Source organism: Protomyctophum bolini, assembly GCF_963924005.1.
Source record: "Protomyctophum bolini genome assembly, chromosome: 4".
Classification (NCBI taxonomy): Eukaryota; Metazoa; Chordata; class Actinopteri; order Myctophiformes; family Myctophidae; genus Protomyctophum; species Protomyctophum bolini.
This window is the reverse complement of record NC_137865.1, coordinates 3,304,700-3,322,204: the sequence shown is the minus strand read 5'-3', so window position 1 is coordinate 3,322,204 and position 17,505 is coordinate 3,304,700. Positions and strand designations below refer to the sequence as shown.

General features: G+C 44.8%; 2 protein-coding genes across 2 annotated transcripts; both read right to left on the bottom strand.

Moving 5' to 3' along the window:
- Window positions 1-2,368: 2,368 nt before the first annotated feature.
- Window positions 2,369-3,178, bottom strand: LOC308313813 (alpha-1,3-mannosyl-glycoprotein 4-beta-N-acetylglucosaminyltransferase C-like; the record flags this gene model as incomplete). Its single annotated transcript, XM_080761141.1, has 1 exon — window positions 2,369-3,178. One exon carries the CDS (start codon window positions 3,176-3,178, stop codon window positions 2,369-2,371), a length of 810 nt encoding a protein of 269 aa, XP_080617267.1.
- A 2,297-nt stretch (window positions 3,179-5,475) lies between these two features.
- LOC308313812 (ovarian cancer G-protein coupled receptor 1-like) lies at window positions 5,476-16,740 on the bottom strand (the record flags this gene model as incomplete). Its single annotated transcript, XM_080761140.1, has 7 exons — window positions 16,619-16,740; window positions 15,032-15,181; window positions 14,043-14,176; window positions 12,915-13,143; window positions 10,331-10,511; window positions 9,314-9,636; window positions 5,476-5,499 (listed from the first exon to the last, which is right to left on the bottom strand). Exons 1-7 carry the CDS (start codon window positions 16,721-16,723, stop codon window positions 5,476-5,478), a joined length of 1,146 nt encoding a protein of 381 aa, XP_080617266.1. The 5' UTR covers window positions 16,724-16,740.
- Window positions 16,741-17,505: the final 765 nt, after the last annotated feature.

Genomic DNA, 17,505 nt, shown 5'->3' with positions numbered 1-17,505 from the left:
AATAGCATACGTATACTTTTATATGAGGATGTCGATTTATATCTCTCGAGCCAATCTTTACAGTTTACAGATGACCACGAGGAGTGACATTTATTCATCAGAGAAATGTAATACCTCAACCTTGATGCGTGAAGTGACAAAGTCAATCATTTAATATCATTTTAAACATGATTTAATTGCAGGCAGTTTATCAAAGCAGGTGATTATGCATTGAATTATTATCCATAATGAGTAGCCTACATTACATTTGCATAGAGAATGAAAAAATCGGCACACCATTTCAGGCTCCCAAGTATATTTACGGTAACGTTTACGGTAACGTTTCGGGCCGTATAGCCCTTCCTCAGACCTTTACATTACATTTGCATACATAGCCCGTTTCCACCAATGCGGCATTATATATATTATACATTTTAAATGATAGATGACCTGACATTGAACTTGGGACTTGGGACAATGTCCCTCGTGACTTATTTCACACAATCGAAGGTTCAGGTATACACTTCAATATACGTTAACCCATTCTGAACGGGAACCCATTTCGGTGTCAGCATCATGTCATGCTTTAGCTATTGAAAAATATCAGATCTACAAGCTCATAGCGCGCCACCGAGTGGCGCGCTACGAGCTTGTAGGTCTGCTATTTTTGAAAAATCGAAGAACGACTGACATTTTTTTAATCTGATCTCAGGTCAGAATGGGTTCATCAGACCAGTGTGTGTCCAGCGGAAACCTCGTATGAATCTGATCTCAGGTCAGAATGGGTTAAAGCATTTGTATAATAGATTGACCAACACATTTAAACTGGGTGGCACAGTCGGTATAGTGCTGTCGCCTCACAGCTAGAAGGTCCAGCTGCGGGTTCGAAAAAAAAAAAAAAACATTTTAACTCGTCATCTTCTTTTCTCATTTACTCTCACTAATGTGTAGGCTATTATTCATTTTACTCACACAACACAAGTGGAAACATTAATCATCGTATATATAGGCATGCAAGCGTCATCAAATCTGCCTGCATCAATGGTCTGATTTACGGGGCGTTCTGTTATTTTTTACTTATTTTCTTCACGCCCGACGTTATAGGACGCGCACCGCCTCCCATTCCCACGGCCTGGGCTGCTATCATACCGGCCTCGGTTCCCCCGATGGCGGCAGCGCCGGCCACCACAGCCAGCGTGGCCGCCACGTCCCTCTTTCTCCCTAGGATAAAGGAAACATTCAGTCCAAAGGTCCAGTTTTCTAATTCACAACAACAACTACTACTACTACTACGGGGAGCGGTGACTCAGGGTTAGAGTGGTACAGTGGCTGGATGGTAACCGCATGGTAACCGCATGGTTGTCAGTTCGACCCCGGGCTACCCCAGAGTTAGTGTCGAAGTGTCCTTGAGCAAGACACTGACCCCCTAATTACTCCCAATGTGCAGGTTGGTGCCCTGCATGGTTTCCGCTGCCATCGCTGTATGAATGCGTGTGTGAATGGGTGAATGCAATGCAATTGTTTGACGATTCAACTAACTAAACTATAGGGCCGTCGCCTTCCTCTCCCTGGGGAAGTTCTCTTTGGCCTGCAGGTATATATATATATTCAACTATTTAAAATTATATAAAAAAATGTCACTGTTTAAAAACAAGCTCATATCGTGGGACTTTTCGAGCTTGTAGATCTGCTATACTGTATGTGTTAATGCAAGATGCATGCAGATGGATTCATATACATTCTCAGAGTCGGTTGTTGAAATAAAAATGCTTGAGAACCACTACTACTAACTGGGTCTAATTATGTCTGTCTGTCGTTCTGTTGGACTTCTGTGGTCCCTGCCAGTGCCACGGTGGCCTCTGTGCCAACCAGACGCCCCCGGGCGGGGAGGACCCAGTCTGCTCTAATTGGGTCTGAGCAACACAAACGGGCAGCAGCCACATCATCATCATCAGCAGCAGAAGTGCCAAATGGACACAGACAGTGTCAAAGAGCTATACTAATCTGGCCTGGTGTTATCGCGAGGTTTTTTAGTGCATAATGAGTGGCGCACACACACACACGTGCAGGCTTTCTATCGTAAAAAATAAATAAAAAACGGCCTAACGATGATGTCACTGGTGGACAGTTCCTGAACTGCCCACAGCCCTCCTATATATGAGACACAGGTTGAGTAGGTGGGAAAAAAATGGTGGTATTTTAACATGAACATTAGTGAGGACCAATTATATGAAGATATAGGTTGAAAAGTGCTGAAGTAAAAAGTTCAGTAAAAGTCAGTGAAGACCTGTGCTGAGGGATTGGAGCTCTTCAAAGTCCCAATCCTTTAATGCGTTGTAGTTTCCCCTAAAGGAGGAGAACATTCCCATGTGCTGAGGGATTGGAAGGATCACTCTTTAAAGTCCCAATCCTTTAATGCGTTGTAGTTTCCCCTAAAGGAGGAGAACATTCCCATGTGCTGGAACAGCGAGGGCTTCAAGAGGATAGGCTCGTTCTGGGTCATCAACCTGTGGAAGTGAGTCAGCAGCCAGTCACAGGGCATTTCCTGGTAGAAGACAAAGAGTAAGCGTGCCAACTGAGGGAGCTCGGCAGAGCGGTACAGTTTTCCAATGTAGCCCAGCGCAGAGAACTCCAGCGTCGCCCACTTGACACCCTTTGCGTTTTGCTCCTGGACACGTGTGCGGATGGTAGACAGGAAGTTGTGCGCCGCGGCCACGTCGTCCTCCAGCTGGAGGTAGTACTGGCTGAGGCCGGCGCTGTAGTGAAGCAGGAAGGAGTAGTCTATGTTCTGCTTGGAGCGCCAAGACACCCGGTCGGGAGGATCATTATAGTTCCGCTTCAGTCTCGTCAGAGGGGGGTAATACTGCAGAGGAACATGCATCACCAGCAACTGCCCCTGCTCTAGCTCTGAGGTGAACGCAGCTCTGATTTCCCCCACCGTTCCATCTCTCCAGAGGGAATCGAACTCCGGCAGCAGTAACACCACCACCATGGCGGAGCGTTCTTCCTGGGACGAATGGCTGAATATGGAGTGCAGGGTGTCGAGAAGATAGCTGCCCTTCATTCTTTTCACTGATGCTAAACCAATAGCTAGGAACCTGCGGTTTCCAGCTGGCACCCCAGCCAGGAGCTGATAAGAGATGTTGAAAGGCAAGTAACCTCCCCCTTCAATCCAAGAATCCTCGCTGCTCAACCTCATAGTGGACGGCCATGTCAAATCTGGCGATGCATTTGCAAAGTCGAGTCTAGAAGAAGAGACCTCGTTGAGGATAGCCACTGCCACTAGAAACAAGACTCCCACAGTACCCAACACACTCCCAGCTGTTCGCCTCAAATGACACCACATTTCCTTCATTCCTTCACAGGCACTTCGCTCAGCAAGGCGTCTTGTTGATTAAAAGTATGTGCAGAAAAGTCTTGAGAAAGAGCTCCCCCAAACAGTTATAGAATCTAGATACTGTTTATAAGTGGGAACCGTAGAAAAAATTATGATGGGTTGGTTGCTACGGTTCCCACTTATAAACTCACGTGGCACTAAAATGATGCAAAGCTCAGCCAATCACAGCGCAGAGCGACACACTTCCTCTGCGCGTGCATGCATGTGTGGGGGTGACCCATAGAGTATTAAAAGGATAGAGACTGAACTGGTGCGAAGCTCCGCCCCCTCCGCTATTCATGTCAGTGGAAGTTGCTCAGTGGCGTTTTGAAGCCGCCGGAGGGACCGTCTATTTCCGCCTTTTTGGGCGCATTTCCGCATTTGACCTCCAAAATTTGGAGGTCAAATGCGGAAGTGCAAACGAGCGCTCAATGTTAAAGCCCAGCTGCACGGGGTTTCCTCGTCATGAATCCACTGGTCCGCCTGCAGTCCTTCCTCTTACCACTAGGGCCCAGCGCTTCAACATTGGAGTGCCTAGCTGGCCCCTTGGGGGGTGACCTCTCTACTAATCCAGCATCGAACCGGGCCTGCTGCCGTGCCACAGAGCTTTGTGCCGTGCTATGAGCTTGTAGATCTGCTATCTGTTTCAATCAGGTGCATGTGTAGCCCCCAGCCAAGACCCAGCCTGCAACAGCCCTGCCAATCGGGCTCAGCCCTAGCTATGATAGCTAGCTATACATGCATATACAGGAACTCCCTCTTTCAAATAGGCGTTTTTTATTGCCTATGTGGTGAGAAACTTCATGGATCAATTTAAATACTTTTGCAGTAAAAGTAAAACTCGGGACAATCCATTTCATAAAGGGGACATACCAACGACGTCGAGTCTGTGGGGGCTATGGGGCTGTAGCCCCCATGAAGAATTAAATAGCCCCTTTTAGCCCCCATGAAGATTTTCGTGGACATTTTATATTAACATTACAGATTTTCTGGGAATGATTGACCCTCTGTGACTGTCGCAAAATTCCGAAAATGTGAACCTCTCCGTCGGCTGTTCAGAGGTGTTAAAAGTACTCAAATGCTAATCAGGTTTCTTTTGTTTTCACCTAGCCAGGTATTATATGCCTACAGTACAGTGCCCATAGGCGGCGGGTGTGTAAGGCTAGGGAAGGCTTAGCCTTCCCAAAGATTATGCTGGGTATTTTTTTAAATATAATATATGTGCGCAGCATTATATAGAAGGCTATTGTGTGTGTGTGTGTGTGTGTGTGTGTGTGTGTGTTGCTGCTCCCTGGTGATCGGGTAGGTAGGCTATTAGTGTGGTACGAGGCGTCAAAAAAACAGCTCCCGTAGGATTTTTGTGCTAAAATTGATTTTTTTACAGATCTTGGTTCTATAGAGTCCAAACTATGAGAAAATGATGGGGTTCAAATTTTCCCGACCCCCACCCCGTTTCTGGGGGGGTCATCTATTTGGGACCTCCCAGAACAGTATGCCAGCCAGTTAATGTCCGATTTTCATAATATTAGAATTATTTTGTTTTAAAACATTCTGAGTTGATTTCTTAAACTTTTAAAGTGATCAGAAGAATATTTTTTTTACTTTTGGTAGGGGTGTTTCCTCACCTGGGACCTCCCGGACTGACCCCTGGGCCTATTCCAGTTCTCATTACATTCCTCGCTCTGCTCCTGCTCCAGAATATTGTCAAATTAGATCATAAATGAAGCATAAAAGTATTTGTAGCTGGGCTCTGATATAAAAAAAATGGTAGTAGCCAATACCAGGGGTCTTCCACAGGGGGCCCATGACCCCTAGGGGGTCCTCAGAGTTACTATACAGGGGCCCACCAAATCATTGTGGGATAGGAACTTTTTTTATTTTTTTTACATTAAACCACTTGAACCATAGCATCCCTTTTCCAAGGAGAACTTTAGCCAACAATAGCTGATCTACAAGGTTGTAGTTTGAGCTTGTAGATCAGCTATTTTCAAAGTAAGGTGCCTCAGACCCAAGTGTAGCAAATATTGCTGCTAAATAAAGATCAGCCAAGATCAGCCAGGCTGCTGCTGTCTTTCTCTTTTCTCTTTGTCTTTCTGTTGTCGGTCAGGTGACTGGGAGGGCTACTTGTCATCCTTAGAGGAGCTCTTGAACAGGATGACCGCAGTTTAGGTGTGCTTCCCCGTGGGAGGTTAGGGTGTGGGTTTGAGATGGTTAACATCGGTAGACTGTAGACAACTTGACTGCGTGTACTGTACGTGCGTTTGATTTGTGAGTTCTCTTGGCACAGTACCATGGGTGTGTACGCATAACAAAACCATGATGCTTCTATGCAACGATTGATTGATTGATCATTGAAGCTGAGAAATGTCGGCTATGTGGTTGACACGCACTGTGAGAAGATGAGTTCAGATATGTACCAGTGCCACTGTCTGCTATTTAGTTTAAAGCTGCATTACACCTCAAGCAGACTGAAATTATGAACCCTTTTGGGTGTTATTTTGTCCATAAAGTGATGCTATTCTTGTGTGATCCTCAAAACAGGATTTGATATATTCAGACTAAAATTATTAATATTGCCACCACCACCAATAACCATGATAATACAGCAGCTATCTGCACCCGGGGAAATCACTTTGCCAGCTTGTGAATGTGATGGACATTTCCATTAATATTTTATTTTTGCCACGGACATGCAAAACAAGTGATCAATGATATTACCAGAACACAAATGTATAGCCTATAGTACTAATTGACTCTTGACGTGTCATAGTGTCTACTCTATTCCACTGCGCTACACATTTTAAAAGAAGTCATTTATCAAAACTTATTTTTGGGGAAAAGCCGATCTACGTACAAGCTCACAACACATTACGGCATGTTGTGACCTTGTAGATCAGCAATTGTCCTTTCTTCTTAGCCTATAATGACAGGCCCAAAATTGGGATTTCAGGGTAAAAATAGCTATATAGTCACCCAGAAAGACTGGGAAGTTATCCACTGTATACTGGCAGGTGGCCGTCCAGACAGGCATTATATGTGGCATAATGCATGGTCCAAGTATATTCCATGTTTGGGATTTCAATAAATGGGTCTTCCGTCTTATACAGTAAGTAGGCTACAGTTGCAGTCCGAGAAAGGGACACTTAGCTGCAAAGGTGAATGGGTGCGCAGTATACTTAATATTAGGTTATTGCAGATGGCCTTTCAGAGGACAGTGTTACTTGGGGACATGAGGAGACAGGATGTTCTACAAGCTAAACTAGTTTTGTGTTTGTCAACGTAGCTTAAATAGTTGGTGTCAGTTCATTAAGGTGTGTACTCTAGGTGGATGACTTATGAGACATGCAATGGAAACATACCTGAGATTCAAAACAGATAATTAAGTACTGTTTAAGGAATGTTTCACTGTTCACTGTTTCACTGTGTTGTTGTGGAGCATTTGCTATAACAAAGTAGATAGACTAGACCCCATGCAGTAGTGTCATTGCTGTAACTTGGTATCTGTAATGTGTTCTGTTGCTGCAGGGTGAACTACTGTATGGGTAGCATTATAGTATAATCGATGCCTTACAGCCCCCCCCCCCCCCCCTCTGTTTTGGAATGAGGGAACATAGGGCTGAGGGAACATATAGGGCTGAGGGAACATAGGCCTGAGGGAACATAGGCCTGAGGGAACATAGGGCTGAGGAAACTTGGGTACGGTCCCAACAATATTAGGGAGGACATTCAAGATGATGATGACGAAGATGAATAGATCCTGCAAATAATGTATTGTAGGCATAATTGACCATGGGCTCTTTAAGAGTATAGGTGTGTGTGTGTGTGTGTGTGTGTGTGTGTGTGTGTGTGTGTGTGTGTGTGTGTGTGTGTGTGTGTGTGTGTGTGTGTGTGTGTGTGTGTGTGTGTGTGTGTGTTGTTAGTGTGAGTGCAGTGTGTGAAATAAATGGACACATTCTGCGTGCCCAAAGTGAGAAGTTGCAATACCTTTATTACCTGCAGTAACATCTGTCAACAATAATGGTAGAATACTAATAAACTATCAAAGTACTTTACATAAACGCAAGATATTCTAATACTATTCGAAATACTTGCAAATCTGTATATATGGGTGCAAGAATAGGGGAAAAACTAGTCCCGGCCCCCTGTGGAAGACCCCCTGTATTAACTACTACTCATTTTTGTAATCAGTGCCCAGCTACAAAAGCTTTTAATGCTTTAAGTATTATCTAATTTGACATTGTTCTGGAACAGGAGCAGAGCGAGGAATGTAATGAGTACTGAGATGAGTCCGGGGGGTCCCGGTGAAGAAAGACCCCAACCTAAAGTCAGAAAAGATCATTCTGGCTACTTTCAAAGTGTAATAATAATAAATCAACTCAGAATATTTAAAAACCTATAAAACAACCCTAATATTATGAAAATCGGACATTAATTGTCTGGCGTAATATTATGGGAGGTCCCAAAATATATGACCCCCCAAATAAGGGGTGGGGGTCGGGAAAATTTGAACCCCATCATTTTCTGACAGTTTGGTCCCTATGAAAGCCAAAAAAGCAAAAAAATCACTTTTAGCAAAAAAATCCTACGGAAATACACCTCGTACCACACTAATATCACGCAAGAGACGCCACACACCAGTATAGAAGAGAGATAGTCACTTACTCACTTGTTGTAACTTGTAGGGATGCCACAAAGTGAACATCAGCCAAATTGAATAGTCGACAGCTCTGCCGATTAATAATCGATTAATTGAACCCACCCCCCATATTAATCAATATCAGATAAAACGTATAAGATTTTATATTATGCACATGCCATGGTCACATAACCATTATGTTGAGTGCATGCTTTGATGGTTACAGTTATATAATCAGTTTTGAGTGAGTTTTGAGTAAACCTTTGTGGATATCTTCTCAGTTCTCATTGTATGCTAGTTACTGCCATTCAGGATGGAAAATGAAATCCATTTGGATTTGGGGAGAAGTAGTTTCATAAGGGGCTGGTATGAAGTACTTGATATAAAGAGAACATGTTCAGTTCACTAGTCTACACTCTACTCTACACCTGCCTTCATTTCATCTGATTGTCTGTCTGGCAGGCACTTAACAAGCAATCGTTAACTGTGTCTGTTAGAGAGAGGGGCAGAGAAGAGTGGCTTTGCTCAACTTGATTTATACTTATATTCTCCACTCTGATGAAGGTACATGTTCGATATATCATGCAGCCTTACTTATAAGCCTATATTTTGGCTATTAAAAAATTTTTTTTTTTTGCTTGAGGCAGGCGGGCCACATTAAATGACATGGCGGGCCACATTTGGCCCGCGGGCCTTGTGTTTGACACCCATGTACTAGAGCATGTCTGAAATATGTCTCGGAGCTGAAATCGACGAGTAAATATGAAATACATGCTTAAACATGTAGCTATAGGTCAAACGCGAAGGCCGTTCCGACGTGGGTCGGACCGCGAGTCCCGACCGTTCCTCCATCTCCATCAGACACTCGTCCTTCGGGGGTTTTTTACGGCCGTCCGCCGTGATTAACCCATTCGGAACGGGAACCCGTTTTGGTGTTATAGCATCATGTTGTGCTTTAGCTATTGAAAAATAGCAGATCTACAAGCTCGTAGCGCGCCACCGAGTGGCGCGCTACGAGCTTGTAGGTCTGCTATTTTTTTTTATTATCGAAGAACGACTGACTTTTTTAGAATCTGATCTCACGTCAGAATGGGTTAATCAGACCAGTGTGTGTCCAGCAGTGGAAACCTGGTATGAATCTGATCTCAGGTCAGAATGGGGTTAATCAGACCAGTGTGTGTCCAGCAGTGGAAACCTGGTATGAATCTGATCTCAGGTCAGAATGGGGTTAATCAGACCAGTGTGTGTCCAGTGGAAACCTGGTGTGAATCTGATCTCAGGTTAGAATGGGTTAATCAGACCAGTGTGTGTCCAGTGGAAACCTGGTGTGAATCTGATCTCAGGTCAGAACGGGTCAACGCCACGTCGTCGGCGTTCATCCTGAGGTGCGTCAGCAGCGTGACGGAGGAGGAGGGCGGGGCGTCGGTGGGCGTGGCCACCTCGCGGGAGTCGGCGGCCGGGCGGGGCCGGGCGGGGCTGGCGTTGCCGCGGCGACGGCAGCAGCAGAATACGTTAACGAGGGGGCGGAGCAACAGGCGGTACAGGCCCCGCCTCGCGGCCTCGCTGACGAAACAGTAGAGAGCCGGATCGGCCAGGGAGTTCACGCTGGTCAGCAGGAGAGACAGGTGGTAGTAGTTAAATATACCTGAAAATATATATATGTAAATATGTAGTTTAATACAGTTCACACTGGACAGCAGGAGAGACAGGTGGTGGTAGTTAAATATACCTGAAAATATATATATGTAAATATGTAGTTTAATACAGTTCACACTGGACAGCAGGAGAGACAGGTGGTGGTAGTTAAATATACCTGAAAATATATATATGTAAATATGTAGTTTAATACAGTTCACACTGGACAGCAGGAGAGACAGGTGGTAGTAGTTAAATATACCTGAAAATATATATATGTAAATATGTAGTTTAATACAGTTCACACTGGACAGCAGGAGAGACAGGTGGTGGTAGTTAAATATACCTGAAAATATATAGTTAATATACCTGAAATATATATAAAATATATAGTTAAATATACCTGAAAATATATATATGTAAATATGTAGTTTAATACAGTTCACACTGGACGGCAGGAGAGACAGGTGGTGGTAGTTAAATATACCTGAAAATATATATGAAATGTCTAGTTAAATATACCTGAAATATATAGATAAATACACCTACGATAAAGAAAACAATATTCTTTAGTTTTGGGCTTAATGTATAATAATGTATAATAATGTATAATAATAATGGACCTTGGTATGAAAAGGGTTGTACAGTAAACTAAAAACACTACAGTAAAACAAAAAAAGTGTAATAATATAAACTGTCTATACCTGCTATGAAGTTGCAGTCCCTCTCCAGCAGGGTGCGCACTAGGAGGAAGATGTGGTAGGGAGAGAAACACACGAGGAAGATGAGGATGGTGCTGCCGACCAGGTGTCTGATCCTCGTCTTCTGATCCGCCTGCGTCCCCGCACTGCGTCCCACAGCCCGGAGGACACACAGGTAACTGACCTACACACACACACACACACACACACACACACACACACACAGTTAGTCCCCGCACTGTGTCCCACAGCCCGGAGGACACACAATTCAATTCAAAGGGCTTTATTGGCATGAGAAAACATGCGTTTACATTGCCAAAGCAGAAAGAACAATACAACAATACAGCAATACAATCAAAACAGAAATGATGTACATTTGAAGGTCAGAATCTTCAATAGATCAAATTCTATGTACCAAGGTCACTCGATGCAGGTATAGTGCAGGAATATACACAATGATTAGTCTTTAGGGTGGTTGTGTTCCATTTGATATCCTTCTCCTATCACAGCAACTCACAAATCTTGCTGCTGTGTTTGCACATTGTTGTACTTCGCCCAGCAGATATGGGAGTTTTTTGTCATTGGTCATGTTTTCAAAATCTCTGTGTGTGGTTGTGATCTGTGGGAAGTATGTGTCTCTGATGTCTTGGTACAATGGACAGATGGTTAGGAAGTGTAGCTCGGTTTCCACTTCATTTTGTGTGCAGTGTGTGCATAGTCTGTCTTCTCTCGGGATACAGGTCTGCCTATGACGGCCTTTCTCCATCGCGAGACTGTGCTCACTGAGTCTGTACCTAGTTAAGATTTTTCTTTGTTTTGGGTCGGTCACGGTGCTCAGGTATTCTGCCACTGTGTATTCTCTGTTTAGGGCCAGATAGCATTCTAGTTTACTCTGCTTTTGTGTTGCTCCTTTCCAATGTGTCAGATAGTTTTCCCTTTGCTGTTTTATAATTTGGTTTAGTCCAATGGGTTTTCTATCTCGTGGCTCTGTTTGTGTTTGTGCTCGGAGTTCCAGGGCCAGCTGGCTGAGGGGGCATCTCTCTAGAGTTTCACTGTGTGTGAGTGCCTTGTTATGGAGTGCATCTAGGTCACTTTATTTTAGGTGGTTGTAGAACTTAAGTGCTCTCTTTTTTATTTTGATTATGAGTGGGTATCGTCCTAATTCTGCCCTGCATGCATTATTTGGTGTTTTTCGCTGGGTACGGAGAATGGATTTGCAGAGTTCTGTGTGTAGGGTCTCGGTTTGGTGTTTATCCCATTTTTCAAGATCATGGTTTGCTAATGGTCCCCAGATCTCGCAACCATAGAGGGAAATTGGTTCTATCACAGAGTCCAGTATTTTAAGCCAGGTTTTAATTGGGATGTCTATTTTGATGTTCCTTTTGATGGCATAGAATGCCCTTCTTGCCTTGTCTCTCAGGTCCTTTATCGCTTGGTTGTAGTTCCCTGTGCTGCTGATGTTTAGGCCAAGGTAGGTATAGTTTGTTGTTTGTTCTAGTGGGATTGTATTTAGGAAAAATTGGTGGTTTTGGCGGCTGGGCCTTTTTTGAAATATCATGATTTTAGTCTTAGTTAGGTTCACTGTCAGGGCCCATGTCTGGGAGAATTTGTGTAGGAGATCAAGTAACAGGTACAGTAACAGTTACAGTAACAGGTAACTGACCTACACACACACACACACACACACACACACACACACACACACACACACACACAGTCATGTCTTCAACATACTATAATCATGTTTCTCAGGAGCGCCAGTTTCGGTTGTTCAAATATGGGTCTGGGTTATCAAATGTGACCGCTTTGATTTATATTGTTCTTGTTTTTGTTTCATCATAGCTTCAAATTGACACATTGGTTGTTCAGTTTGACCCACCGGTTCTGGAGATATGGCTTATAGAGTAATGTCTGGCAGAGAAACAGCGAGTTGAGAAAACAGGCTTGAAAAGGTTCACTTCTGTGGTCTCTAACATTACACCTAGCTACATGTTTAAGCATTTAGTTCATATTTACATGTCTTCTGTGGACTCTAACATTACACCTATATCTAAATGTTTAAGCATTTATTTCATATTTACATGTCTTCTGTGGACTCTAACATTACACCTATAGCTACATGTTTAAGCATTAATTTCATATTTACATGTCTTCTGTTGACTCTAACATTACACCTAGCTACATGTTTAAGCATTTAGTTCATATTTACATGTCAAATTTATTTCAGACATCTCTAGTATGTGAAGAGTCTGCTTGTGATATTAACTCATTTTCCATGAACAGTTATAGTCTTGCTGCCATGATTGTCTCTGTATCAAAAGAAGTCACAAATATGTAAATATGTCTGGGTTATCACAGATGAAGTTGTTAAGTACAGTAAATGCAGTAATGTACGTAGTTACTGTGGGCGCGTTCGGAAATAGCGCACTGAGCACACTGTGCAATGCTAACTAATATACGAGTGCGCTCCCGGGGCGCAATTCTGAACGCACCCTTAAGTTTATACCACTCCAACCTACCGACAGGATAGCCAATGGGAAGAGGGCAATCTACAGACAGGATAGCCAATGGGAAGAGGCCAACCTACCGACAGGATAGCCAATGGGAAGAGGAAGCCCACGATGAAGCGGTAGTAGTTGATTGGATACTCCCAGTCCTGCATGGGGTAGTGCTCGAAGCACACCAATTGGTTGTGCTGCGTCCTATCGCGGCTCAGCACTCTGTGTCTGAAGAAGACCACGCCCACCGCCACCTCCTTCAGCCAGATGAGGGCGCTGGTGAGCCAGGCGGCGCGCATCGACCTGAGACTGAAGAACCTGTTCAGAGACGACCACATGAGGGCGCTAGACTGAACCTGTTCAGAGACAACCACATGAGGGCGCTAGACTGGAGAACCTGTTTAGAGACAACCACATGAGACCTGAGACTGGAGAACCTGTTCAGAGACAACCACATGAGGGCACTAGACTGGAGAACCTGTTTAGAGACGACCACATGAGACCTGAGACTGGAGAACCTGTTCAGAGACGACCACATGAGGGCACTAGACTGGAGAACATGTTTAGAGACGACCACATGAGGGCACTAGACTGGAGAACATGTTTAGAGACGACCACATGAGGGCACTAGACTGGAGAACATGTTTAGAGACGACCACATGAGGGCGCTAGACTGGAGAACCTGTTCAGAGACGACCACATGAGGGCGCTAGACTGGAGAACATGTTTAGAGACGACCACATGAGGGCGCTAGACTGGAGAACCTGTTTATAGAGACAACCACATGAGGGCGCTAGACTGGAGAACATGTTTAGAGACAACCACATGAGGGCACTAGACTGGAGAACCTGTTCAGAGACGACCACATGAGGGCGCTAGACTGGAGAACCTGGAAGACACTTTAGTACCTCAGCTTAATGGGTGGACCTACGTTAATGGGTGGACCTATACATCAATGGGTGGACCTACCTCAATGGGTGGACCTACCTCAATGGGTGGACTTATACCTCAATGGGTGGACTTATACCTCAATGGGTGGACTTATACCTCAATGGGTGGACCTACCCTAATGGGTTGTCCTATACCTCAATGGGTGGACCTATAAATCAATGGGTGGACCTACCTCAATGGGTGGACCTACCTCAATGGGTGGACTTATACCTCAATGGGTGGACTTATACCTCAATGGGTGGACCTACCTCAATGGGTGGACCTACCTCAATGGGTGGACCACGGCCAGGTATCGGTCCAGACTGATGCAGCACAGGAAGCCGATGCTGATGTAGATGTTCTCGTAGAGCAGGAAGCCACACAGCTGACACACCCACTCCCTGTGGCTCCAGTTGTCATCCTGCACACACACACACGCACGCACGTGCAAACACACACATGCACACACACACACACACACACACACACACACACACACACACACACACACACACACACACACGTTACACACAAAATAACAATACTACACAATGGTGCAATGAAGCTTAGCGTTAGTTAAGGAAAGTCATTCACTCCTCAGCTGTCAATCAGCTGTCAATCAGAAGATCAGACGGATCTAGTATGAGAGTAGCGTTGACTCCCATTGTAATAATGGAATGAGGAAGTGCTCATTATATCTCAATGGGATAGTTCCAATGTGTGGAAGTATAGCCCATAGCACCCCGCTTTGTCTCAATGGGATAGTTCCAATGTGTGGAAGTATAGCCCATAGCACCCCGCTTTGTCTCAATGGGATAGTTCCAATGTGTGGAACTATAGCCCATAGCACCCTGCTTTGTCTCAATGGGATAGTTCCAATGTGTGGAACTATAGCCCATAGCACCCTGCTTTGTCTCAATGGGATAGTTCCAATGTGTGGAACTATAGCCCATAGCACCCTGCTTTGTCTCAATGGGATAGTTCCAATGTGTGGAACTATAGCCCATAGCACCCTGCTTTGTCTCAATGGGATAGTTCTAATGTGTGGAACTATAGCCCATAGCACCCTGCTTTGTCTCAATGGGATAGTTCTAATGTGTGGAACTATAGCCCAGGCCCCATAGCACCCTGCTTTGTCTCAATGGGATAGTTCCAATGTGTGGAACTATAGCCCATAGGCACCCTGCTTTGTCTCAATGGGATAGTTCCAATGTGTGGAACTATAGCCCATAGGCACCCTGCTTTGTCTCAATGGGATAGATTGTCTCAATAATACCTGAAAGAAGTACTGTAGCCACAGTGGTAGAGAGGCCAGGTACAGCAGGTCAGACACGGTGAGGTTCAGTAAATAAACTCCCAGTTCGTTGCGTTGTCTCAACTGTAGAACGGCATGGTAGAGGCTGTACAGGTTGGAGGGAACGCCCACCTATAGTGCACGCACACACACACACACACACACACACACACACACACACACACACACACACACACACACACACACACACACACACACACACACACACACACACACATGGTAGAGACTGTACAGGTTGGAGGGAACGCCCGCCTATAACATAGAGTACATGTAGTACAAGACAAGACATGCTAGTATGACCTCTTTCGGTCCGGGCGTTTGTTTGGAAACAGGCACTCTGACGGGCAAAGTTCCACCCTGAAGATTCAAATTGTAAAGCAGATCAAAACCGAGGTAGACAGTACTTTGTACCACCTGGAACTGGTCTCTAAACTGCCTCCCCCTGGCCAGCCGGGGCGCCTGATGGAGGGGAAAGGAACTGGTTGGAATAACGTGTTCCTTCCACGCGCTACGCTACGTCCAACCAGGGAAACTCCCCCCTGTCAGGTGTAAAGGAGCAACTTGGACACTCAGGCATGAAGGAAGCATGAGTTCAAGTCCGTTGCTCTCCCCAGGTTGGCGGAGGGTGTGTAGAGCCCAGGATCACATTAGATGATTGACACAGGGGTGAAAAATGGGTTACAGAATCGTGGGATAAAAAAATAATATATATAAAATAAAATAAACACACTTATAAAGCAGCTTTGAGTATCTTACCTCTGGCAATGTTTCACCCGGCGAGCCCCTCCACCAGCATTTTTGTAACATGGTTCATAGAGCGTCGCAGTCCCGCCCCCCCTCGAGATACCCCCCCCCCCCCCTCGAAATCCCCGTTCATTTTCCCTCATAGACTTTTCAAGAAAGTATTTATTTAAAGACAGTTAACGCCGCGCGGACAAAGACAACTCTTGTCGTGACAAATCATGACAACAAACAAAAAAAATTGGGCCAAACAAAGAATTAGAAAGTAGGAGGAAAAAAAGGCAGGATTTAACACCTTTTTTTTGTTGTTTTCCTTCTTTGTAATTATTTTGTTTGGTCCAAAATATTGTGTGTTGTTGTCATGATTTGTCACGACAAGAGTTGGCTTCGTACGACGCTTAAAAGGTCACTCGTCGTTCTGAAAGGGGGATGGACTGCGACGCTCCATAGTGCTTCCACTTAACCCATTCTGACCTGAGATCAGATTCATACGAGGTTTCCACTGGACACACACTGGTCTGATTAACCCATTCTGACCTGAGATCAGATTTTTAAAAAGTCAGTCGTTCTTCGGTTTTTCAAAAATAGCAGACCTACAAGCTCGTAGCGCGCCACTCGGTGGCGCGCTATGAGCTTGTAGATCTGCTATTTTTCAATAGCTAAAGCATAACATGATGCTAACACAAAAATGGGTTCCCGTTCAGAATGGGTTAATTGCACACACACATGCACGCGCACACACACGCGCACACACGCACACACACACACACACACACGCACACGCACGCACACACGTCCAGTGCTCACCAGCAGCACCAGGATGTAGACAGGGGAAAACAGGTACAGGTGGATCTGGTGACTGATGGTGCAGTTGATGATGTCATCGTTTTCGGACATGTTGGTGTGCACCATGACACACACACACACACACGCACGTGCACACACATTCACACAAATTACGGTAACCCACACAAGTGACGCACTAATACACACACACACACACAATCACCCTCTCACACGCACACGCACGCTAACACACGCACGCCCATGCACACACACACACACACACACACACACACACACACACACACACAAACTCACAATCACAGACACACCATGTCGGTTAATGAGATGTGTGGCATCACATCCTGTCCTGTGCGGTGATTGGCTGTTTGGTCTGCATCTCCTCTCCGATTGGCTCTGAAATACGGAAGACATGTAAATATGATATAAATGCTTAAACATGTAGCTATAGGTGTAATGTTAGAGTCCACAGAAGACATGTAAATATGACATAAATGCTTAAACATGTAGCTATAGGTGTAATGTTAGAGACCACAGAAGACATGTAAATATGACATAAATGCTTAAACATGTAGCTAGGTGTAAAATAGTTTTCTCAACTCGCCGTTTCTCTGCCAGACATTACTCTATAAGCCATATCTCCAAAACCGGTGGGTCAAACTGAACAACCAATATGTCAATTTGTTTTGAAGCTATTATGATTCCCTGCTTTCATAGGACATTTTGAATATAGCGAAAATGTGCATTAATCCAACGACTGTCTCTCATTCACGGTGGGTCACATTATGAGGGAACGGCTGTCTCTCATTCACGGTGGGTCACATTATGAGGGAACGACTGTCTCTCGTTCACGGTGGGTCACATTATGAGGGAACGGCTGTCTCTCATTC